The sequence below is a fragment of the Macrosteles quadrilineatus genome, unplaced genomic scaffold (assembly GCF_028750875.1).
Source record: "Macrosteles quadrilineatus isolate MER2022 unplaced genomic scaffold, UCM_ALF_1.0 Scaffold_9__3_contigs__length_116548681, whole genome shotgun sequence".
NCBI classification, from domain to species: Eukaryota; Metazoa; Arthropoda; class Insecta; order Hemiptera; family Cicadellidae; genus Macrosteles; species Macrosteles quadrilineatus.
The window spans coordinates 87,737,877-87,765,419 of record NW_026542602.1 but is presented as its reverse complement, the minus strand read 5'-3'; the positions used below and the strand labels follow the sequence as shown (position 1 = coordinate 87,765,419).

The 27,543-nt window shown below is 35.5% G+C and overlaps 1 protein-coding gene across 1 annotated transcript; it reads left to right on the top strand.

Moving 5' to 3' along the window:
* The first annotated feature begins 40 nt into the window (after window positions 1-40).
* On the top strand, window positions 41-11,932 carry LOC129004107 (transcriptional regulator Myc-2-like). Its single transcript, XM_054432534.1, has 3 exons — window positions 41-356; window positions 2,645-3,441; window positions 10,269-11,932. Exons 2-3 carry the CDS (start codon window positions 2,658-2,660, stop codon window positions 10,910-10,912), a joined length of 1,428 nt encoding a protein of 475 aa, XP_054288509.1. The 5' UTR covers window positions 41-356; window positions 2,645-2,657; the 3' UTR covers window positions 10,913-11,932.
* The last annotated feature ends 15,611 nt before the right edge of the window (window positions 11,933-27,543 follow it).

Genomic DNA, 27,543 nt, shown 5'->3' with positions numbered 1-27,543 from the left:
CCGGGCGTGGCGTAGCCGAAGTGTCAGTCCGTCGCATAGAGCTGATCACTCCGTTCGTTCGGCAGCGACTCAGTCTCAGTCGTAGTGGCAGTGGTCTCGCTAAACGTCATCCGTTCACTGCCGGCTTTTCTCCTGTCAAAGTCTGACTTTGACTATTTATCTTTTCTTACTGTGGGATAATGTTTAGTGAATTTTCGCAAAGTACTGTTCAGTTTGTTTTTCGATTGACGTTTCTTTGCGAATTGCTATTTATTCCTAAATAAATTTAGTGGTGTTCGTCAGTGCCGGCCGGCTTTTTTGGACTTGTGATATTTTGTGATTGACTTCGTGTTACACTTAAGGATATCCATTACCAGGTTAGTACGATAATATATATTAGGAAATATTCATTATACTAACATGTTATAGATTGAAGACAAGATTTTGATAACCCAGTAAGAAGTGAACGTGGCACTTGAACTCCCACGTCATCAAATTGTCGTGGCGGATTTTACTTATTTATTGTGGTTAATATATTATAAGCTTATGTGTTATTGTTAATTATTTACATTTAAAATTTCAAATAACTATGTTCATAAATTATAGTACGACATTTTGTACTTTCGCCGGAATTTTGTGGGCGGTGGCCAGCTGTCAAACTCACGCCGCGCCGGATACTGATGTCAAACCAACAGCTGGTATTTAATTAAAGCAAATATTAATAATCCATTGTTGCTTTTGCTCTTCTCTGTGATTTACATAAAAATACCCATTGCTATTATTGTCGTGGCGTTACCAAGAATTTAGGCCTACCGGTATTTAATTGATTGATAATTTAGAGTAAAAATGAGGTGAGTTTAACGCATTTAACAAATTGTTTAACTTTTTACATAGTTTTTAACTAAGAGCCCATGTACTACTCTAGTCCGAATTTTATTCGTAGTAGAAGAGAAGAAGGCAGTTATTATTAACATAGATAAAACGTACTCCCAATAACATAACTGACATCTGTCATTTCTTCTGTCATGTCGAAGATTCGCGTTTACCAACATCTAGAGAATTATTCGTGAGAGAAGCTGAGAAGTTAAAGCTACTGCATTTACATTTTGGTGGTTTCGAGGTTCGATGCCATCATAATAATCATTAAGTTATGATCATGACTAGTTTATGGTCTTCTCGTTTAGTTTAAGTGATCAACTTAAGCTGTTAGTTGGGATAGTAAATTTGAATTTCTGTTTTCATTAAACTTATTAGGCCTAAGTAGGTAGGGTGAAAGAATTCAATATTAGGGTTTTTGTGTTCTTATTATTTGATAAGTTGGCCCACTTTAGTCAGATGTTCGAACAAATTACATAGATTCTTTCAAAGTTAAATGCGCAAATTCGTGTAATGTCATCCTAGTATATTAAGGAAGCTGAAAGAAGTTTTAAACATATAATAAGTTAGTCCTATGCCTGAATATCATTTTGTTTATTTTAAGTTGCATGACACTTAAATAATATAAAGCCTAGCTCAACGGTTTAGGTAGCTATGGGAGCTATTTCAAGTTAACTGAGTCATATCTTTTTTCTATTCGCCATTTTAAATTACTAAGGCTTAAGAAACTTAGCCTATTTATTTATTGCGATAAACGTACTACATTATTAAACAATAATAAGTATATAGGCTAAACTTATTGGTGTTCCAATTTGTTGAAAATTAAAGTTAGGTCTAGGCCTACTTTAAAAAGTAATAGCTTAGTAAGTAAAGTAATTCCTTAAAAAACTTAAAATGGTTTTCTTTACCTTACATAACGTGCATACAGTATTTTGTAATATATTAAGCGTGGTAAATTATTAGAGTGCGTTCAAATAAGATACAACTGTCATGAGTAAAATAACTTAGCCCAATCGATTCGTCTAAATTAATCCATTTTTATCTTAAGTTATAATGAATTGCAAGAAATCGGTATAACTTAGCCTCCTACTGTGTGTAGGGTTACTGTATATTGTCCTCTAAAAATGGTTTAGGTTTAATATTTAAGGAAAGGATTTCCTAAATAAATACGTTGAATTTAGTGAGAGGACAGGATATATTGTAATAGGCCCTAAACGATTTTCTTAAGTAAATAGGCTGCATTAGGCTTAATTGGTGTGACAATTAATTCCCGCAAAACAATGTTGAAGATTAGTTAGGCCAATTTGTTCTTCTTATTTTACACCTACAAAACATCCTTATTACAAATTTTGTTTTGGAGTAACAGTCATTTGCATTTAAGTAAAAATTGCACTGCAACTAGAATGAATTATTGTTTCTGCAGAAGCTTAAATAGAAATAGTATTTTAATTCAGAAGGCTGAATTGGGTCTTATGAAAGTGATTAGTAAAGCTTTATAATCCTTTTCAAGGAACTTAAGGCCAGTTATTTTAAAGGCTAAAATATAATCATAACGAGTCGAGTGAAAAATGTTTTGATGAATTGGTGATGAATTGATGATGGACAGGTCTGAATTGGTGATGAATTGATGATGGACAGGTCGTATTCTTAGGCCTAACGATTCAAAGTACCTAACTTAACTTACTTGAAATTATTTGTATTTTGCCTGTTCTAGTGGTAAGTATGGTATGTTGCTCACAGGATTCAAGAATCGTAAAAACCGGTGATTGACAGCTCGGTTTTGTTTCAGTTCACCTAGTAAGATGCCGGTCTGCAAACTCGACCCCTGCGACCCGTGGGGACAATACTCCAAAGACGACCTGGAGTCGCTCTTTGGCAGCGACGAGGAACTCTTCAACCGCATCGACCTCATGAGCTTCGACCTGGACGATGTCGACCCCAGTGTGTTCGACAGCAGCTATGACAGCGAGGATGACAGCGACGGCGAGTGCTTGAATTCCAAGAAGTTCCGGGAGAGCAGAAACCACGATTGTATGTGGGGAGGACAGTGTTGTAACAAAGAGTTCCAAAGGACTACAGTGGGGCCTGTGCCCAAACCTCAGCCACCACCACCCGCACCCGTAGTACCGACATCCATACCCAAACCCGTAACCACACCCGGGGTGTTGATCACCCACAGTGCCAACAAAGTGGTTACCATAGTGCCCGCGAGTGAGAGGACAGAAGTAAGAACGGTAAAGCCTGAGAGCAGAAGTCTGCTTCTCAATAGGACTACAGTGACTCCGCCGAAACCCTCTGTTCCCACTCACACCCCCGCGTACACTAACACTACCCCTGTGAAGCGCGAGCTACCCACCCCTCAGAACTCGCGACCTGACACGCCGCAGTCAGAGGATGACGATCTTGCACCCATCCCTATAGACCCCCATAACACGACCAGTGTGTTCCGCAGCGCCCTCGAGGCCATCACCACACCCAAGGCCTGGGAGCCCGAGGTACCGCCGCAGACCGACCACAACTACGATGTCTCTAGCAAGAAGAACATCAGACCGGAGGAGTTGGGAGTCGTCACACCTTCAGATTCTGGTGAGTTCTAGAAACTGTCTTGTTAGTGGTCTATGTACCGTACTGGAAATGTTTCAGAAGTGAGAGAATAATGTAGGCCTACGTAATATAGGCTACAATACATTGGACTAGAGTTGGATGTCAAAATCTTAAATCATCAGTAGAATGCCTTTATCGTATCAGATAATGAAGTAGCCTATTTTATGAAAGCGTTATGTGTCGTGTTATTTAGTTTACTAGAAATTGACATTTTGTTTTTATTGATAAACCAAACTATACAAAAGGTAAACAAGACAATTACTATTTGATCAGGTGGTGATGTAAAGACAAGATGAGAAATATTACTTCTCTAACAGTGCTACCAAAAAGTGAATCTTTTTTAGGGAATAGCTCCAAAAGCAGTGAAATAACTAGCCTAATTATTATTTCACTACTCCATTAAGAATATGTTTGCTATATACTCTTTATTTTTGTCAGTAGTCCTACTGTCATAGCATTAACACATTATATTATTATTATTACTGTTACTGTATTGTTAGACTAGCTGATACCCAAGGGCTTCAACCCGGTTGACTTCATAAGTGTTAATAACATTATTGACTTGTTAGGTTAAGCTGAAATAAACAAAACAGAATATAATACTGTACAAACAAATAGCCTAATCACACCTGATTTAATAAGGTGATTAGCCTACTTTCAAAAAATAACAAACAAATAAGTACATCTGAGGTATTTTTAACATTGGGTACATGGAAAGTTTCCTTTAGAAAGGAATTACGACCTTAAAGGGCAATTTATGAAATAATGGATCGTTTTGAGCAAGGTTTCTCGTCATGACGAACATTTTAAGTATATGGTTTATGGGGGTGTGACTTAAAGTTTTGTCATAAGTTCATGGGTACTTTATGTATGGATAAGCCCAGTTTAGTTGATAGTGACAGAACGATCAGCTGTTAAGCTACACTCGTCACTTGATTTTGACAGTCAGACGCCAGACGCCAGACAGGTCGAGAACCATACCAGTTGCGGGGTTTCGCGGGTAGATTGCGCAATGTTGCGGCCGGGTCAGACGGCGGGCGGCGGCTGTGGAGGGGGAAAAGCGCGGGAAACATTGGCCTATACAAGGTCACCTTGCATTCCTCTCTGTCTCTCTCGCTCTCGCTCGCCGGGCATTTAATGTTTAAATCACTGTTCTTGAAATCCGGCTCCGCTGCGGACATTTAATTTTGATGGGAATGTACTTGTGCGTAATCTTTGCGTTGTTGTATCTTGTTGAATTTAATTGTCGTAGTGTTTTATCTGCGGGGTTTACTGCCTCTTCATCAAAAGTACTGAATATAGGAATTTATTTGATTTTTTTACTCATGTCTGTCATCCAAAATCTATGTATTATTCTGTGTTTCATTATGTGTGTATTCATTCTATCTTTGCGTGTGACGACGTCAAAATTTTAGAATCCTCTATCTTGGAGTAATTTTTATGGGTCTCATAAATTAATAATTACAAGACAGTAGGCTAAAGCCTTGTAACGTAAAACAAATAAACTTTTAATGTAAGCCTAATCCGATAGAAAACCCATCAATGCAGAATTCATAAGAGTTATAAAAGGACAAACGTTTGAGGTATCTACCGACAAAAGCTGTAAGAATTAAATATTTATAGTTAGTTTAAAAGATCCAGACGAAATAACTTAAGACGGTTCGTTTAGTTGAAAATGGCGTCTGTATCGCCCAAGATTACAGGGCGGGACGTGAATTGTCGGTCGTAAAGAATCTGTAGGAAGATAAGAAGGGTGGGACGCGGGCAGGGGTAGCGCCAGGGGGGAAGGAGCATAAACTTGCCTAGGGGGCAATTAGAAGTTACCTCCCATAGAGTCTGGGGTACAGGTGCGCCAACCTTGGCGAACTTAAATAGGTTATGATCACTGACAACATTACAGCACGAAATACTGTACATCGAAAACAGCTGATTTTAATCTTATCTAATAAATTAACCTACTTTTAACCAACTTCTGATAAAAAGCTCATTTGGAGCACGAAGGGTAAAGAACTACAGTATCTAGCTATGGAATTCCATAGTCTAACAAATGAACAGCAAAATATTTGTCTCTAGATTAGAAATGGAATGCGCGGCCTTCGAGCGACATCACAAATAGAACTGAACCGTTCAAATACAAGACTGTTTGCACTAAATGCGGACTGATTCAAATTAAACTAAAAGCTTAATTAAAATTTTGTGTGTGGTTTTTACTTAGCATATCTCATATTATTCTATTATGTAATAGCCTACATCATGAATTTAGGCTACTATAATATAAGATGGTTACATCAGGATCCCTACAGTACCGGTTATCTTATACAATCGAATCCCCTAGCTTCGAATTTCTAGAACAAAGTTTAACAGGCTTTCGATATTATAGGACATTACAAGTGCGATTTTTATGCGATTAAACCTCCGCGCCAAAATAATGGGTTCACAGCTAGTATTAGACAGCCACAACTCCAAGGTCACTCTGACCTTGACAGACAGCCAGACCATGACCTTGGGACAGTAGGTCGACAACCACGGCAGGTGCCTGCCACAGGAGAGGAGCTAGGTGCTCTGGAGGCACCTGTCTCACAACTGTCATTACTTTTACATCTTGTAACGCCTACCCGGGCAGGTGCTAGTGCCTCGTGGTCCACCTGTTCCTGGATAAAGAAGTTGTGATGGAGGCAGGTGGTTGAGAGATGAGTTATTACTCATCTTGGATATATTTCTAATGAATGATATAGTGCCACATGACAGTCGGAAGGTCGCATTAAGATTATAAGTTTTTTTTATGATCAATATTGAATAATTTATTTGAAAGTCGCAAAAATTTAAATTTAAAATCACATCTCAAAGCGAATAAAAAAAAAACCCAAATATTTTTTTACATTCTACTGGCCTATGGAAAACCACTCGCACAGCCAAAGTTTAGTACCCAATCCTTTACGCGTTAGCCCAATACCTGTAGCTGTCAACCAATCACAGATAAGGTAATCGGCTTAAGTTAGCGCTCGTTCCCAATGAATGATCCAACGTTGGGAGGGGAAGCTTACGTAACTCCCAGGTTAGTCACCTCAGTCCTCAGTAGGAATGTACCTGGAATGTTAAAATGCTGCCTTGTGTGGACTGTAGACAGGTTACTAGTGATTCCTGGGAGGCTTAGTGAGGAATTACTCTACGTGCTTGATTAATACACAGTTCGTGTCAAAATGTTTGCTTTGGAATAAATATATGGGAAGCTACCTAGTATTCTGAGTAAATTTGAAATAACGTTGTCAAATGGCTCGTAGGAATAAAGACGAACTCAAATAAATCTGGCTCTTATGAGGTTGTGGGGGATAGTCTTTCGTAATAAGCCCTTGATGTGATTTCAAATGCTGGTACTCTGTCACCAAAACTTATGCGAGGGAAAACGTATTTTTCTACTCAATGACGCATATACTGTAAATCGCATCTCAAAGTATTCAATTTCCTTGTGACAGCCCAATATTTCACGGTTTTGGTTCAAATTTTTCTTTAAATCCCCAATTATTGTTTTCTGCATATTTTTCCAGAAATTGTCTAGAAAGCATGTTTCCTCAACTTAACCGTTACATTGTGGGCTTTATGCGGTTTCTCCAAAAGAATTGTGGCAGCAAAACGTATCACCGTTCAATGAAGCGTACAAACTCCTCGAAACGAATGTTCATTTCGCTAGAAGGCCAGGATGGTTCCAATATGTCACTGGGAGGGATGTAAGGACCGACTGGGGTTGTAATATATATCGTTGCGGCAACGACATGTGTTTTTGACGTGCGATTTGACGTAGACGGGGCTGTTGGGGAAGTCTAGACGCAGGGGGGGGGGGCAACCTGTTGGAGTACTACCCTTGCGATCAATATCGGGAATCGTAGCTTGGCTCAGCCCCGCCGCGCCCCTGCGATTCAAAATTTTATCTGGATGGTGTGATGTTGTGTGGTTTTTTACTACGTAGGATTCCGTTCAAATAGGCTGTTACACTCGAAAATCTCTGAAATAGCTTTCGTGTATGTGAACAGAAAACAGTAGTTTAGTATCTTATAAAGTGGTATATTTCCATATACGCAAGATTTTGTGTGTACTCAGTTACGAAATTGGTATATGCGTCAAGGGTCAAGATAAGCTAAGTTGATAACATAACTGTGATTGCTGGGAATGCAACAATGACTAACGAATTTTTAATTTTAAACAAATGATCATCACCAATAAACCGTTTTCGATCATTTTATTCCATATTACGTTTTATTTCGTTTATGTAGATACATAGCTCTCTTATATTGTAAGGTGTAACAATAAATAATTGGTAATGTCTATATAAACATCTTCACTCAGAAACGATGTATTTGTGAAATGAATCGTTTTCAAATCCATCTCGTTGCAGAATTTTTAATTTTCCCAGCGTGAGAAAAGAATGCGGACAAGACGAAGGCGCGGTTCTTCAATTTGCCTGCGGAAGTTTCACTTGGTCGCTTCCTCCGTCCGTTCATTCATGGATTGCGATTACTTTGTGCTCTACATTCAGTTGTCTCGTGGGACCAGTCGTTTCCGTTGTATGATTCAATCACGTTTAGTTGGTCGTTAACAGATTTAGTTTGTACCAGCTGTATCAATATTTTTCTAATATTTGTAAATAAAGATAATTTTTTAGGCCTACGCTTGTTCTACGAAGAATTTTCACGATTCTAGACGTTAATCAATTTTGATTGACTGAAGAAGGGTTGAGGTGCTTATGATATTGTATTTGAATGTCTGTTAAGATTTTTAAGGGATTATTTTTCGCGGAGTAGGCCTACTACTACATATGAGATGGCACCGAATATTTAGTTCTCGTCTTGAATTGATGCTAAATACATATGAAATAATTGAGCCATACATTACACATCATTGGCAATTGGCGTTATTTTTAGCAGTCTTTTGTAGGGAGTTTTCTTGAGGATCAAGTTGTACTAAAGTATTTGCTAGTATGTTAGCTAATTGTTAGAATCTCATACTTGTGAGTTGTGCAAGGCACAGATTCGATCCTACAATTCCCGCCAAATCAAGTCACAATTCAACAGTGTCTAGAACATTGATCCCTCCGCTAATCTCAACCCCGTATGTAGTGGCCGGGTAGTATTGCTGATTGCGCAACACTAGGGAAGGTGACGTAGCGGTGGCTGTGTAGGGGGAGGTAAGGGCGCTAGGGCGGTTCCCTGACGTCACGTCTGCCCTTATCGACTGGTCCTGCGCAATGGACGCCGTAGTACACCGAGGTCGACAACCCGTCCTTGAACTTAGGCGTGTCTTCACACGTGCCCATTCACCTTACAGTCGTTAACAGGACGTTAGGCGTTTTTACATGTGGGGGGATCTCTTGTAGGCATAGTTTCGTTATCTTGGAAATATTTTGTGGAAATTATAGGTTTGACATTTTTTTGAATGGATAATGTTTTTGACAATCGAGATCTATTTTTGTTTTCAACACAAACATTTACGTCGGCTGATACATCGTAAGGGGGGTTTCGCGCGCAAATATATGTCATTCATTTAAAGTTTTTCTCAATCGTGTTAACTCGTGATTCTTGTATTTATGTTGTGGTTTTTAATTACTACTTTGTTTCTTTTTTTTTTTAATTTAAAATATTTTGTTTTTTTCTCGAGTTTTTTTTACGGTAGGGACTTTATCTTGTGGAATATTTATAAAATAATCATGTGGTCATTTTTATTGTTAATTCTTTTACAAAAACATTTATCCGCTAATTGATTAGGTTACAGTAAATTTAATGCCGTTTTAGTATCGCTAATTCCTTAACGAAATACATATTTTTTACTTTACTTGTTTGTAACACTTGGGGACCGAGATGTGCTGGGAAAACTATTCTGAACCACCTACTTCGATGTATAATTTTACTGCTAGTATCACTACCGTGCACTAGATGTTTATTTTAAACCAAATAGCATACTATACTTTATCACGTTTAAATAACCTTCGCATATACTGTGTCAGGTTATCGAAAGCGAAAATAGGCTGAATGGCGCGGCCCCCAAACGGCGCCTCTGATAAAAATTCAGCGATAATGTCTGCGGTCAAGGTCTGAGCATTGACGTAGACGTAGCTTGGCTGGGCTATAGCTGTATACAATAGCGTGTAGCGTGGCACGGCGTACTACTGCATGTACTAGAGCAGGCAATCCGTTCATGCTGCACGCAATGCGACTAGCCTCTCAATTAGCTATTTTTATCGCCGTTTTTCTCATTCACTCGACGTAGTTTTGCGGGGAAAGGCGCCGAAGAAAGTTGGTTTGATTTTTCGGGATGGTTTTTTTCCGTTAGTTTTTTTTTTATTACACATTTCATCGAGAAATGAACGAGTACGCAAATTGAAGAAAATACTATACAGCTCTTAATGTTTTTATAATCACCTGTAAATGTCCTGATCTTGTTTCTTTTATTGAAATGATTTTTGATGTTTGAGGTATTTATATTATAAACCGCGGAGTAGGGTAGGTTTGGCGCAATATCGTCTGTCGTACCACAGTTGCGCCACGATGCAGAGCGTCGGAATGCGTCGCCTCCCCCACCCTCTGATAACACTTATCGACCCTCTACCACGCCCTTGCCGTCGTGGCGCTCCTACTGCAACTTCAGGCTAGGTTTTGAGATTGCGGCTTCATCACTTGATAGAATTAATTGGTGATTGGTAGGATTTGAAGCCGGGATTATGTATATCAAAGACGTGCGCACAAAGTACTTACCACATGTATGTCTAGATAGTTTAGTATGGTACTGATAGTGACATTAACGGTGTTCTGTATTTGCAGAGGAAGACGAAGAGATCGACGTAGTGTCCTTGAGTGAGAGGTCATCATCGTCCTCGAGTAGATCGTCGTCCTGCGGAGGAAATCTGCCAAATAGACCGACCCGCCGCGACCAGCGACACCTAGAGGAGATCACGACGTCGCTGCTGTCTGCGTCGGAGGCTGTCAGTAGGAAACTGAAGGCGTCACACCAAGTAGTGCGTCAGCATCATCAACACAAGAGGAAGAAGTACATCAGTGAGAGCAGCGATTCAGACAGTGACTATGACGAGCCAGTATACAAGTACTCCCGTCAGACCAAGCGACAGAAGAGTACTCCTACCAGGAGAAAAAAGAACCCGAGGTTCGGCGAAGAAGAGGATCAGGAGAAAAGGGACTTGCACAACAACATGGAGAGGATGAGAAGGATAGACTTGAGGAATAGCTTTGAGGAGTTGAAGACGTTGGTTCCTAGTTTGGTTGGCAAGGACAGAGCTGCCAAAGTTGTGATTCTGAGAGATGCAGCTAGTTACTGTCAAGAGCTGAGCGCCGAGAGTCAGTCAAAGTACATGCAAGTTCAAGCCCTCAGGAAGGAACAAGAAAGATTGAGAGCAATGGTCTCGAGTCTTCGCAAGGCCAGAGCGGCAGCAACCATCAAGAACCGCTGAAGCCATACTGTATAGCTGTATATAGTTTTTATATGAGCTAGTAAGTGTTCTTTTTTGTAACTTATGCTTTTCAACAATGCTGTGCTTAGGTTTAAGATGTACATCTACTTGCTAACGATGCTATATGCCAAAGTATAACTGGAAAGACAATAGAATGCAACGGTCAAGGCTGATGATTTCATTTTGTGATTCTTCTGTTTTGCTCAATCAAATTTTGATTTGGAGTAATTTTAATGTAGATCATTTCGGATATCAGATCATTGTTCATTTTTGTAACTTTTGTACTTTTATAGTTGGTTTATCGCAGTTTTCTTTAAGAGTTTTAAAGAAGTATTGTTACAGTTAGATATATGTAGACCATTTAGACGGTTCTATTTTAATGTGATTATTTTGTATTAACGATATTTATCAGTACAATCATCAGTGATTTTGAAAATGTTGGTGCAATTGTAGTCGATTTACTGTGTTTTCCAAATTAAGACTGTTTTCAAACTCCCTCTCCCTAGATTCTGTAGATGTAGACTTTCAATATTGAATAGTTTTCATAAAATGTTATTTATTGTTTACACAAATAACGTAACTACATATAGCATATTTATATTTCCTAGAAAGATCTTTAAAGTACAAAAGCCTAGACTAGAGTCCACGCATATTATCATAATCTATTTATTTATAGTCAGATTTCTTGGTTCAGCCGGTTAATTTGTACCTCCTCTAAAGTCAAACAATGCAATGCAAGTGAGTGTTCAATAGGTTAGTTGTTTATATATTATTGTATAAAGTATCTTACGCTCTAGCTGTAGATGGTTGAGTTTTGTAGTTTTTAGCAATACATTGAATACACAAGTTTATATTTTCTAATTTGTTACTTGTCTGTACATTTTTAAATGGCAATACTTTCATGCCTTGTACATTTTTTGTCTCGAGTTGGACTCGTACTTTTTTATTCTTTCATTACATCGAGTTATTTTTTTGTTTTTGGTTACCATTAAGTACTTTTCTGTTTTCACTGTAATCATTGCGCAGAATTTTTCAGTTATCTGGAAGTAGCATTAATGTATTTGGTTGTTATTCATGTTGTTCGTTATGTTTTTTTGTAGTAGTTGATGATAAATTGTAAGTTTTGTTACGGAGTTTTTATAATTTGTATAACATTTTACCTATCATAGCAGAGTTCAAGGTGTTTCCATGCTGACCAGGGATCGATAGACAGTATTTGACAGTTAGGTTAGGTGAGCCTACAGGGATTTAGTGTTAGGAACTGAAAATAGTTAGGTCACTTTTTTAAATCGATCAGCGCTAAAAATTATTTTTTATTGATCAAATTTTTTATTTGTCTTCCAAAGCTTACATGAGTGCCTCAGTATGTGCCTTCCTGTCTAGCTTTTTACAATTGTTTTACATTTTTTACACAATCAGCACTAAACTACAGATCACTTATAAGTTTTTATGTTTTTAATTTTTAATGTTTTAAAAGAGTTAATTTTTTAAGGACCAAGAAAAATCAAGTTTAACATTGTCCGCCCATTTTGTTTTTTAGGATAGGAATGGCATAGGCACATATTGTCTTATTCAGTTTTATACTTACTTGAAGCTGTGTTAATAATTATATCTAATATGATGTACAATAGCCCATAAGTTATCATTGATATGTTGATGTTATGTTAAGTTCCTTTGTAGCCAGACATTTATAAAATATTACACAACAAAAACAAAAACTATCCTTTGTCTTTATGTTTATCACCTTTTTATTAGTTTAAATCTGTTTAAATCTATATTGGAAAGAGTTTACCTTTTCATATACGCAAATCGTTTAAATTTGTTGACAAATATTGAATTTTAAAATAGGCTTCAATGTTGATTGCAATATTGAGTTAGCCTACTTGAAGCTTCTTATGGTACAAAGCTTACCAAGAGGTTTACTTGCCTTTCTGATCTAGAATCTTTTATCACTTTGAGCTGTTTGTTGAGATATATCTATTGATAAAGATTGATCAAAGAATAATCAAACCAATCTTTATAATTATTGGTTTATTTTTCCTTCTGAATGAATGTAGGAATTAAATTACAATACCTTGCATATCCAGAATGTGGTTTGAGAATTTTATCCAAAGATACCTCACTACAAGTTCTTGAAATAGGTAGTCTACATTAACTTCTAGTACTGAGATGGAAAACTGAAGTCTGTGATTATGAACAGAGAAGAAAATACAAATATTTTGTTGCTGAGATGAAGGTCTAACAATAGAAAGAGACAATCAGACAGGTTACAGTAGTTATGTGGTTTTCATATATATATAGATTTTAAATTCAGAAAATACTAGGCCTACCTGAAATTTCTGTATAAAGGTTTTCATTACAAGAGGGTACAATTGGGTACAAATGGGGACAATTGGAGTATTTCTTGATATCAAGTGTATTAAAATCCAAGGATCCTCAATAGTATGATTTTAATAACAGTTAGCAGTTTAACATTATAAACTGAATAAATAATATTGACAAACATCAACACATGATAATAACACCACAATAAACGCAATTACCTAATATTGAATCTTTTATTAGATTTTCATATAAAAGAATCAGTTTTAAAATAGTGTATGGGTTTACTATCTGAAATAGAAATTTAATACTTTATTCTGAAATTGCGACCATACGAATGAAGGTATTTTAAGCCAAGTAGAATGGAGATGAGATGAGTGTAGGAGTGATATTGTAGACATAACAATATTGGTGTAAAACAAAGATACTCTTATATCATATAAACCTTTTTGAGACCTGCAGAATTGTTATGGTAACACTGCATGTAATGTAGTATTTTAGTGTAAAATCCATATCAAGTACTGAAAATAATTTTAAAAATCTGTAGTAACTCATTCATTGACAGTCTTGCTCGTTTTTAGCATCGACTGAAAAGTGCAAGTAGAGTAAATAGTAGGAACTCGTCCTTTTGCAAAATCAGCAGAGGGCTGATTTTATGAGTTATTACATGTAGGCGACCTTGAAGTGTGCTGATTTCTATATTTTTTTCTTATTTTAGGGTGGAATTTGGTATTAAGCTAGATGCATACGGACAAGCAACAGTGTGTCCAAACTACATAAAAATCCCGGACTTACGTTAAAATTGTCTTCAGCTGATCCAAAAGTACATGTCAAGTCTATAAGGGAGTGACTTTTGAAAGATCAAAAAAGCTAGCGACGATAGACGATTTTAATTTTGAGGTAGTGTCCGTTTGTTGTTCTACTGTACAGGTGTTTTGACATGTTTTAAATGTTTTCTTGTTATTTAAAACCATCAAACGGAATTCAACAGTAAATTGTATTGCTTGACATCTGGTATTATGCCTTCCAAGTAGACGTGGCGCCTACTCGTTCAGTATACAAAATCAATGCCTCACCTATTTATTCTGGACAGTTACATGGTACATGGCTCGGCGCCTAGCAGTTCAGGAGGTTTCGTAAGTGGTTTTTACAAGGGAGAGAGTGATTGCCGCTTTCTTACTGTAGAAAGTTGCTGGATTCGCAGACAAAAACCTGATCTGGATCGCAAATATCAGCAACCTTACCCCCCCCCCTCCCCCCCACAACCATGAACAAAATCCTGGTTGGGTGTAATCGATGATTTACCCATATCGTTAGGATTTATAATCTGGTTTTGAATGAAAAGTTTAAAATTTAATCCGACGTCGGTCTGCATTCAAAATACTGTGTATTTGTCAATACCCTTAAGAACGTAAAACTGAATTTTCAATTAAGTTACCGTTGTTTGAGATACATATACAGTATTTTTTACGGCAGACGACAGTGTTCAGGGGTATCTGTGGTGACGTGATTTTGTGTCTTCAACTGGTGACGCCGGTCTGTGAGACCAACTTTATATAAGTATTTTTACATAGACTAAATATTGGAATTATGTTTTGAAATGAATTGTGTAATAATACTTAAGTATTAAAGAATACAAGTGAAAGCACATTTTAATCCTAAAATAAGTCAAGGGGAATCATACAATAATCAAATTCAGCGCACTCAAACGTACTTGCATAACAGATTCTGTACATAGACTAATTAACACAAATAGACTTATCATCCCATTGTAATTTTTTTCATATTTAGTTCATGTCCGGTGACACTGATTGCTGTCGACGAAATTTTGTTTCTATTATTTTATGGTTAGTTAAAATTGTATAATTTGTGCTTTTCTGCTTGGTTTTACTGTACAACTAGGAGATGAGTTATTGTTTATGATTACTAGTAGATCGTTTTAATGGACGAGGATTTAAATGGCTGAAAACACAAGAAACAAATTGTAAACAAAACACGTCCTCTGAAGTCCACCGGACAGAACCAACAATAAAATTAGCTTCAGCTGTTCCTTTAGGATGAGAAATCTACTAAGAGAGGGAGTTATATTACTAATATTAGAATTATGTTTTATTATTGTACAATAATAATTATGAACCCTGTACTTGGACTCAGATTAAAAAAAAAAACACACTTTGTTACCTTCCCTGTATCAGATACCTAACCCATTAAACCTAATATTATTAAACTACTGTATAGTAGCGATCACAAAAGACCAAAGACCATTTGGTATTTTGTGATCGCTGCTTTATAGGGAATAAATCTAACACTTTGAAGGAAATGTCTAGAGGAAATCAATGTAAACTATTGACAGGTGGTAGACCCTAATTCACTTAAGTCTGCAGGTTTGCTACGGCGGTTCGAACATTTATTCGACAATCGACATTTCAACCACAGCCAAAGCTTGGATCTCACGACTACCAGCGTACTGTACAAAACAGTAACTGTAGCATACAATGTTGTTCAACCAAACAAAATATTCTTATCACATAGTACAGGAACTGCATACATAACATTCATACAGAATGTTGAGTGAATCCTGGACAGGAAGTTGATGTTCCCACGGTGAAAATTTCTACCGGAAGTTCTCAGCTGGATGGAAACCGACAAAATTTCAGCCGGCCGCGGCGGCGCCAGTGCTGAGCAAAAGATAAGAAGGACGACGATTTGTAGATAAAACAAAACAGTTTTGGATGATTCAAAATAGTGCAATAAAGAACACATAAAAGCAATAAATTTATTTGCTTCATCCTGTAATTAAACTGAACAGTTTTATCTATACTGCATTTACATTTTGTATTTAGCAGTGTCTTAAGGATTGTAGAATAGACATTCTATTTTTATAGCCTGTAGTGGTATAGCTAATTTTCTAGGATAGACTTTGTATCTTTATAGAATGTAGCCGATTTTCTATTCAAATTTAACGTTTTTAATGAGCAGGTTACAGAGAAAGATTTAAAATCATTTCAAAACTTTCAAAATCATAGTTGATATCAAACCTGATCTCGGTCGGTACGGTAACAAAGTCGACTTCTCATTCACAACTCTCAGCCTGGTATGCCAATGAAGAGAATGAGCCTACAATAACAACTCACTTAATTCTAGTGCTTTAAAAATGGACGTGACAAAAAATACAACTTTTGTGTCAGTTTTTTACAGAAGGCATTCCTTTAACTGGGTGAACAACAACTGCGCCACCATTGGTAAGTTTAGAAAGAAAATAGCTTCCGGTAAAGTCTTCAAATTATATGTACATTCTAAAAAAGATCATATAATATAGGGTTAGGGCCTATCCTAATTAAATGTTAAAATCAGCCGCTTTGCAGTCACTTTTTGAATAGTGGAATTCATATTATTTTATGTTTTAAGAAAATCTTCGTACATCTCCATTCATTAAAATCGTGGCACGCCCTGTATTCATCCTTTACGCCTCGTTGCGTCCCCATGATTGTATAATGTTTATGTGGTCGTAGATAGCACTTATGATGATTGCCATGAATGATTTGTAAATCTGTAGTAACGATTCCATGAATGGAGAATACTCGCGCTATCTCTCGGTCACGCCCCATTTCCGCTTCCGCTTTCCCGGTCTATCAACAATGACATCAGCAGGTCTTGCGCAAGACCAGTAGTAGCGACTGTTGACGGAAATTGGCGCCGTTTTAAATTAGTTTCCTCCTTTCCATAGTTTTTTGGGAACTTATGTTTTTAATGGAAAGCAATCAAATATCCCGTGGGGTCACCAGTGTATAATTTAGATGTTGGGAAATACATTTTCGTGAAATACGGTGTTTATTATTTTTGTAATTTAATTTAGCTGTTTACTATTCTAATGGTGTAGGTTATTTCATTTACAGGTACGTAGTAAGTGAATTGTTGAATTGTTCTAGTAAAGAGGGAAAGAATCAATGAAATATTGTGAAGAAACTTTCAACAGATTATTAAATATTATTAAACGTTTTCAAGAACAAAGGTAAACGACTGAATATAACGTGTAAAACAATATATACATAAAGAGGGTTAGTTTTAGTTGAACTATTGAATGAAACGACACAATGTTAAGTACTGTAGATACCTCTTGATTCTGTACATTTTACACGTGAAAAGACAGATAAAAAGAAAGGAATTCAAGAGACCGGCACCGGTATGTTAACATCAATTTTAATTTCGTCTTAAATTTAAACCAAAAAGAAACTTTGTTGAAGCACAGACAAAAAGAATTAAATATTCTTTTGTCTATGGTTGAAGTAACCAAACAACTGTTTGCTAATTAATAATTAAGAAAACCGATAATCACAATACATACAGTATCCATATAAAACCCTAAGTACCCATGAACCGTTGAGAAAACTACAAGTCACACCCCCATGAACCATATACTTAAAATGTTCTTCATGACGAAAAACCTTGCGCAAAACTATCCATTATTTCATAAATTGCCCTTTAAGGTCTCAATTCCTTTCTAAAGGGAACTTTCCATATACCTACCTAATGAAATACCCCAGCTGTAGCCTACTTATTTGTATGACATTCTTTCATTTTATTACCTTATTAAAATTTGTTTGTATTACTGTATTCTGTTTTGTTTATTTCATCTTAACTTAACCAATCAATAGTTTTCTATGTCATGGTTTTATTAACACTTATGAAGTCAAACGGGGTGAAGCCCGTGGGCTACAGTTATTATAGTTAGTTATATTTTAAAGCTGAAAGTGTGTGTTAGAGCAAGAGAGCAAGTTAGTTAGTTAGTTTGGGAGTAGAGTAACTCGATTTTCTGACGCTTTTCCGCCCATATCCCCGTTAATATCCATCGGATCTTGAAAATTCTTGCGTTTTCTCTTTCAGCTCACTCTATCGGTTAATCTGAGTACCCTCCATGACCCATTACCGCAAAAATGTTGTTTTTCCGCTTTTCCGGGGAAACGGTGCTTTCCGGGGAAAATGATAATCATTTTTAAATTCAGGACGTTATTTAGCAGAAGATTAGTGAAAATAATATAATTTTAGCGAGACGTCCGTGATCGATAAAATTACCTCTTTGAAAACAACTATTCAAGCTCTATATCATGTGTTTTTTTTACATTGAATATGCATCATATTTGTCCTATTAAATCATGTTTAAGAGTCATTGATCCAGGATTTAAACGTATATTCCATAACATGTCTCAAGATTACAGTTTAGTTATCAAGTTCCAAGTTGTATGGTTGCGAGGATATCATCGCGTCCCGCGATCACGTCAAAAATGTTTCACGTCCCGTGCGATCGCGTTGACATCATTTTCGTCTTTTATGATCACGTTGAAATAATTGTTTAGCATCGAATAATCTAACATTTTTCACAAATTCTCGGTTTTGATTTTAGTTATACAAAAACTAATAAACCGAACCCAGCTTTTAAAAACAGGCTTATTTTGAACCCTTGTAATGTTGAGGCCAACCTTTGTTTATAACTTTATTTATTTTAATGTAATCTTCCAGCTTGTTATTGCTAGCTTGCTTGTATTATTTTTTCAAGTATGCCACCTACTGCGATTTGACTTATTTTATACTTAATTACTAGTGCATATATTATTTAGTAAGCCTGTCTGTATTATTTATAATTTATCCTATAGGTAATTGTTTATCAAGCATGTAAACATTTAATTGATGTAGCTTGATTACATGTAGGCTATCTCTCTGATTACCTTTCTTTACTATTTATTGACATGATCTATTGCATTTTATGTATAATGTTTGATGATGAAATCTATCTATCTATGTATGGTAAACATTCGTCCACACAATGTGTAAAAATATAAATACCTCCTCTCTCCTCAACAAATTTCTAGATTCACTATGGTTTTAAGTTTATAGTCTGTGGTTAAAAACTAGGTAACTTCGAGCGAACAGACTATCCACTAGTCAGGAAACATAAAAGAGGGTTACGAGACAAAAACAATCCCCAACCTATAGATTTTCAAACGCGCCAAAGACCATGTGTTTACTTTTTTAGGTTATTTAGGTTAGTTTATTATTACACAGTAAATACACCTATAAAAATACAGTAGTCGAAAACTATTTTAGAAACTCACCAGCAAACAAGTTAATCCATTTACACTTGAACACATTAACAAATTATGCGCATTAACACACGAGAAATTTAAAATGTAGACACACCACACAACACACGACTACACGAGTGAATACAAGAACCACGTGCGAACTGTCAACTGTGCGGTGCAAAATTTTCAGGTTAGTTCATCAGCTGTTTAGGTGCGGCGATACATAGAGTAAGAAAAATGTATTACAGAGATTCGTTCACATTCCTTTTTTCGTAAAGTCCACTGCAATTGGCTACGGATGACTCGAGTAGCTCGTAGCTTGACATCGTTATTGAATTGACTTTAGATATTTCGTGTAGTTTTCTCTTTATAGTAACACTCTTGATGTTCGAATATTATAAATCTTGTCAGTGTTTATTTTTATTTTAAGTTAATTATTTTATGATTTTCTCTTTCTTTATGCTGTAATAATATATATATATGGAAAGCAGTTACATATATTAAAATATACTTCCTTATTAGGTATGCCATCTATATATTAATAGGCAAGCATGTTTCTTTAAAACCTTTTTTCTCAGCTCGTGTGAATCGCAGGGAAAATCTACGCATACTGTTAGAAAGATATTTTTGAGAAGGTGTCCAGAATCCCTTTGAAAATTAAAATAGACCCAAAAATAAGCACATAAATATAATTTGGAACTAAAAAAAATTAACATGGGATTTATGGGTTGCTATGCTGGTGACAAAATAACAACGGAATATAAAGAGAAAATCATAAAAATTGAAGTAATTTCAATCACATAATTTATATACAGCTCGGGGTGAAAATAGAGAAGCCTGTACATTACATAATTAATTTTGGTCGAGTCTTCAACCACTAAACAACCTCTGGTCCTTATAAAATAAAAAATACCCCCGTCGCAGCAAACCTGCATACTAAGCGAATTTCCATTTGCCCGGCTTGATTTCTACTAAAATATTCCCTATAAATTTTCAAATTTATTTCCTATTTAAATAACATTAATTTTAGTGAGTAGTTAGGTTTGCTGCTACGGGGAAGATGTTAAGGTGTGTTTTTTTAATTGAAATATTGATAGCTTAGTATGAAATAAACCGAATTGCCAAATTTGATTAAAATATATCCATAAACAAGCAAACTAGAACAGTTTATTTATTCTCCATAAAAATAACATGGGAATTTTAAATTTACAATTTTTTAATTTTCTCCGTAGTCAATGAACATTCAAAAACACTTCAATATACTAAATTATTTGTTTTTTAAGCCCTTCAAAATGGTCTAGAGAGAAATTCAGAAATTTAAAGTTTTTAGGGTCAAAAATGAGAAAAACCCATTTTGACCCCATAAAACCCCCCATAAACCCCCGTTCCCATGGTCCGATCATGCTGGTTCGCGAACTCGTTCGAATAAACGTAGGTTTACACGTTTGTACCAAATTTCATCAAAATCGGATCAATTTTGCTCGAGTTATCGCGCTAACGGACACATATATAAATATGTATATATATATTTATATATATATATATATATATTTATATATATATATATATATATACATCCGCTAACGGACACACACATCTATATAAATAAAATTAGAGTTTTGTCTGTACATTGCTTAGAATAATGAACTTTTTGGTTATTTTTACATTTCATAGGTCAGAGAAACCGAATCAAACCTTATCTCAATTTCTGTCTGTCTGTCTGTCTGTCTGTCTGTCTGTCTATCTGTCATTCTCTTGGTAACGCTAAAATACGCACTTTATTACAACTACTCCTCAATAACTATAGCACTGTCCCGCCTGAAACTTATTTTCCAAATACTATACATATATGAGATGGTTTTAGACGTATTTCATCGAATATGAGACAGTTAGATATTTAACAGTAAACCCTTGAAAATCAAGTTTTTGTCGATTTTTGACGTGGAATTTCTGGAAGCCCATGTTAACCTTATGAGAAATGAAATTATTGAATCTTAACAGCTGTTTCAATTAAACAAGTTGGTTCTGTTCTGTGATGTTCAATAGCATTAAAGTTACAAGGATTACCAACAGGGTGCAGCACTAGCACTATTATTTCTTTTACATTTATGACAACAGCTAATTTGCAACCTGGAGGCGAGTGAGCGTAGCGAACGAGCTAACCTGAAGGCAAGTGAGCGTAGCGAACGAGCTAACCTGAAGGAAAGTGAGCGCAGCGAACGAGCTCCAACATACAGGTGAGTGAGCGTAGCGAACGAACTTCAACCAGGACGTGATTGAGCCATGCAAACGAGATCAGATAGTAAAAATAAAAGTAAGCCTACCGTTATAGGATCGACCGGCAGACACAGAGGTAATTTAACCTTTTATTGATTGTCATACCGATCCGGAACAACAAAAAACAACATAAAATGAAGCTATGTATAATAGTTTGGCCAGCATATCTTAAAATATGCAAACCAACTGCTGTTCGTTATATAAGAAGGTTTCAACTGAATATTATAAGATCCCCGTGCGTAGAACGGGTACACAGCTAGTATATATATATATTTATATATGTGTCCGTTAGCGCGATAACTCGAGCAAAATTGATCCGATTTTGATATGAATTTGAACGGTTGGTGTTTTTGGCCTCTGGGGACCTCAAAACGAAAAAGTAAATCGGTCCCGGGTCTAGGTCTTACCATGAGACCTACGGTAATAGCTTATTCCCTATATGGGAAATTCGCTAAAATTATGTTAGTTCCGTCTACAGCCGCTAGAGTCGTGTTTTTGTTCGCAGTATTTATTTCTTGTTATTTCAACAATAGAATAGCATAATAACACGATCTAATTATAAAAAATACCGTGTCTTTTTGTTTTATAACAAAAAAGTAAAACACAAATTAAAAAATGTACCCTAAAATAAGTTAAAAAACATTTGGTCAACACTAGCGCCCAGTGTCGCCAACATGAACTACACATAAAAAACAAGCTTCAGGTTTTACAATGGGATGACGAGTCTTCTTATCTTAGTCATTAATGCATATTAAATACACATAGCAATAGAATTGTTTTACTGTCAACGCTCCCCAGCAATTATTTATTATTATTTTTGCTGATTGTTGACCTCGTCTCGAACTTAAAAAAACTATCTTGAGCCGGCAAAACCTCATTTTCGACCCTAGACGAAATATACTACATCGTTTCACGTTTCACCATAAATATAAGCCATGTATATTGCATATACATTACCTGGTTGCTGGGTGTATTTTTGGTGTTTAGAGTTAATTGGAAGTAAGCAAAGTTAGAAACCACTGACGTCGGGTTGACTAAACCAAACTAATTGTTACTTGATTTGCATAGACGTCGAAGCCAGTGAACTGGAATAGAGCAGGCGTGTGTGACCTAAATCTTAAAACAAATGGGGAAAGTACCTTTTTCACTTTTGAAAGGAAAACGTTTAACAAGATTCATCACCATAACTTAATGAGCGATTATTATTTTAATTGTACTACTCCATTCGATTTGACAATGATTTTATTTTTTTGAATTGAATACGTTTAAACAACTAACAAACATTACATGGGAGAATGTAAGATTGTAGAATGTTCAAAAGAGGTTAGGCATAGTAAGACTTGGAGGAAGTATGTTCTTATGTTCATATAAGACATTATTATTACTAGAGTTTCAATGGTTCCTATTTAAAATAAATCTGCGATTAAATATCAAGTTGTGTAATTGTAACTGCTCTAAATATTGGCCAACCATATTTTATAATGTTTACATCAGTTTACCAAGATCCTGGTGGTGGTAGCGTGAATGATAAGAGGCTGCGGGGACAAAGGTCAACCATGACCTGAAGGTATAACCATGATTGCCGAATTTAGCATACAGTAGCACGTTTAAAGTTTTAAGAGTTCGTTACTTATATTATTTTTTATTAAATTAAGATTGGAAAATGATCCTGGTATTTAAAGTTTGCTTTTAGTTTCTGATAAGACTTTGTACAGTATAATAAAGACCGGCGAATGAGCCTGACATTTCAATACTCGTGTTCAAAATATGGTTGTTTAGGATTTACTTTACTAAAGGACCAAGTGTAAACACATTTAGCTCCTTTTAAACTCTGTATATTAGTATAATATTTTTGGTCGTACTGACCCTAATTATAAACCTTTTAGGCTTGATATAAAAATAATGAAGTCACTCTTTGGAATACGAATTGAAATATTGGTTCCTTTGTACGTGATATAAACTGATTTCAACCCAACTAATATTGGGTTGCCCAAAGCAAAGCTATGCAAACAAGGCAACATTGTAGTTAACCTCAGTATTATGATCACAGCTTAGGTAATATAGATGCCATCTAAAGTTGTAGAGGCAAGGAATCGTTCACAAATAAAATCCAACCAAAGCGATAGAAGACTATATCGAAATAAGCTAAGGATCCACAATTATGATAAATATCAATAAAATCAACGCGTTATCCATAGCTATCCATGGATAGCATAGATATAGACAGCTTAGGATTATCTACAATGATAAGTGATACCGAGAAAATCTAAAGATTATGACATATCACAACCAAAGTGAAAATGGATTATTCAAATCTATACTAATCTAAGGATCGTGCTAACTGAAGATGCACAGGATTTCCGTAGCTTAAATTCCAACCAAAGATAGATGGATTATTATATATGGATTATTATGATACCGAATCAGCACATTCCTGTATATGGATACTGGATAGCACCTTAGCCACCCTAGCTGGTGACAAACTACATGGTGTCCGACACCTCAGAGTGTGTTGAGGAGTGCAGAATTTGGCGAGTGACACAAGACACCTCAAGGGGGGTAACTGAAGCCGGGGGAGTGTCCCCTTACCTCACCGCAGCAGCCTGCATACTCGCCGCTGCATCGTTCCCACAGGATGCGCTGCGGCAAAGTGCATTGTTGTCATGAGATGCAAACAAGGTGCATTTTAACCATACAGATACATGCATTAGAAATGCAAAACCCTTTAGCAATGAGATGTAAAAGTGTAAAAACATAGTTCACTGAAAATGCAAAGTAAAATAATATGTTTATTATATTATTGGTGAATAATGACTTTGTGCAAGCAGCACACTTCTCTACTAAGACAGTTTAAAAAATAATAAATTTAAAGTGATATCATCCACAAGTCTAGTAGCCTATTAAGTGGAAGATAACGAACATGAAAATAAAATATTCATTACAAAATCATAAATAAAATTCAAGTACAACATCTAAAAAGATAAATAAATAAAAACACCAAAATAAAAAAATTATAACACAGTTATCTAACCAAAAATGTGTTGTACTGCCAATAATTAATAAGCCATGACACCAACAATAATGCTCCACATGAAACTGCCAATTATCTTCATACACTTTTTAAATCATTGAATACATATAGTAGTACTGTATATTTTTTATTGCAGTATTTGTTCGAAACGTTGCTTTTGTTTGTATACAAGTTTTACCTGTACTTTATAGGCCACATATTAAACCATGTCAATCACGTACATTTTAGCAACTCTAAGTCAAGTGCTACGGTGCAGTCTTGATATAATCAAAGTCTAAATCTTTGTAAAGGATTTTATACAGTACTACATTGTCATATTCACATTTCATTCAGTTAATGCAAACACAAACATCCCCGCCCACCCACCAAGATATGCAAGAGGGTGCAAGTTTGAGTTTCTTATCAACCCTTGAGGTTTGTTCCGGTTATGTTTTTCTGAGCTGTGAAGGAAAGAGGGTGAGTTTTTGTTTCATGGTTACGCCCACACTCCATTCAGCATTCGTGTTGCTTTAAACTAGGATTGGAACATATCCGAATATTATTTGAACATATTCACCTAACATTCGTAATCCTCCTATAATTCGACAAAAGGGCCTATCCTCCTATCATTGGAAAATTCTCCTTTCAGCCAAACAAATCAACCTATTTTACGAACATAGCATATCATACAATATTAATAATTGGAACATATCCGACTATTCGAGCATGTCCTGTTATCATTAGGACATATCTTCCTATCATTGGAACATATCCTCCTATCATTCGAATATATACTCCTATCATTCGAACATAGTATTCGAACATATCATCATATCAGTCAAACAAATCATCCTATTTTACGAACATAGCATATCATACAATATTGATAATTGGAATATATCATCATAACATCATATTTTCACCTCATCATATCTTCTGTCATTTATTTATTTATTGCATTTGATTATTAATGTTAATGTTTTGACGCAACTACAGTCGACGCACAGGCTCGCTGCCCAAGTCGGCTTATTCCTTATAAACATGTACGCTTTTTTAAACATAGATGTAATGTAAAGGTTAATTTTATTTTATTCTTAAATTCACATATGTTTTTTTTCCTCCTTTAAATATTTGTGTACATATTCTGTATATACTTTGTTGGAATAAAGAAATAATTCATTCATTCAATTCATTCATTCATTCATTCATTCATTCATATCCGACTATTCGAGCATGTCCTGTTATCATTCGGACATATCCTCCTATCATTGGAACATATCCTCCTATCATTGGAACATATTCTCCTATCATTAGATCATATCCTCCTATCATTCAAATATATACTCCTATCATTCGAATATATACTCCTATCATTCAAACATAGTATTCGAACATATCATCCTATCAATCAAACAAATCCTCCTATTTTACGAACATAGCCTATCCTACAGCAATAATTAGAACATATCCGACTATTCGAGCATGTCCTGTTATTATTCGGACTTATCCTCCTATTTTTCTAACATAACAGAATTCCATTTGAACATAATATATGAAAACCATGACGTCAACACATAGATGAAATGGATAAAAATTAATATACCTGATATTAACCAAGATATCCAACAACATTTTAAGTCTTAGGAAGAAATATATAATTTTAAACTCATTGCAACAATTTTGCTTTGGTTTCAAACGCATCTTTGTCAAACTTGGAAGCCTTAGTTCAAACGAACCTGAGGAATGCATTGTCACAAACGATCTTCAGGAATAACATTCTTGGCTAAATATTCCTTAAGGACGCTTCAAGAGGGAGAAGAGAAGACATCCTCAGAACGTTACCTTTGTGATGATTAACAGATTAAAGTAATAATTGGTGTAGTTAGGAGCATTGTAATAACACATTTTTGGCTCGATAGTAGATATAAATTTTCATTTAGCACGGATTTTAAATCAAAACAAAATTAATGAAACATTGAAAAATACGATCAAGAATGAAAATTCTTAAACTTATTATTGTGTTATGTTAAAATTATTGATAATGCAGAATCTAAATTAATCAAATCACCCTACATATCTGCTCTTCGGGTCTTAAACTTAAATACTGTTTGTATGTTACTAATTTATTAGTTTTATTTTTGGAAAATGCTAATTAAAAATAGAGGTGCTAAATCCCATCTTTCCATAACAGGAAATCATATATTTTAAGATTGTTCATCGTTATATGACTACAGTTCTTAAAATAAGGTACAAAATACTCAATTTCGTTCGTAATGCAAATTTGTTTTAGACAGATTTAGTTTATAACATTTAGATTTAGTAATTAATGTACAGGGAATGCATCTTTTAATCGAAGTTTTTGGACTTTGTGTAAATTTTACAATATACAGTAGTCCTTTTTAATTTCGATTGTAAACTTATTTTGTACTTCGTATAGTTATAATAATGGCAAATTATAGCCAAACTACATGAGGTGATATTTTTAGTTTTTACTCAGCAACGATTCGGTAAAAAAATTGTAAACACATGTTTCCTATATCCTTGATCTAAATTTTACTTATAATACTTATCTTTCACAATTATTTAACACTTGGTAAAAAAAACTCCCTTGTAATTTGCTGGCGTAAGGCGTCCTGGGAGTTTGCTATCGTCGAGTGACAACCCCTTTAAAGCCATCCGTCAATTTCAGACCAATTTTCCGCCGATTTAGCCGCGATAAACAGGCATTGATGTTGACAGCTGACGAAGATTTGTGTTATAAATCAACATCCGCCTTGACTTTCTAATATTTGATAATAAATTGACAATAAAGTAATTGTAATGAAATGTATGATTAGATTACTCTATTTCATTTAATGTTAACGTGCTATGTTTTGCTAATAAAAGAATAATAATAATTTACCTACCTTAACGATAATTTATCCAAACGATTATTGTAAGCT

Excerpts from the sequence above, each read along its gene's own strand:
- LOC129004107 (XM_054432534.1), top strand. The coding sequence starts at position 2,658 with ATGCCGGTCTGCAAACTCGACCCCTGCGACCCGTGGGGACAATACTCC. Across the intron at positions 3,442-10,268 it reads CGTCACACCTTCAGATTCTG|AGGAAGACGAAGAGATCGAC; the intron begins GTGAGTTCTAGA and ends CTGTATTTGCAG.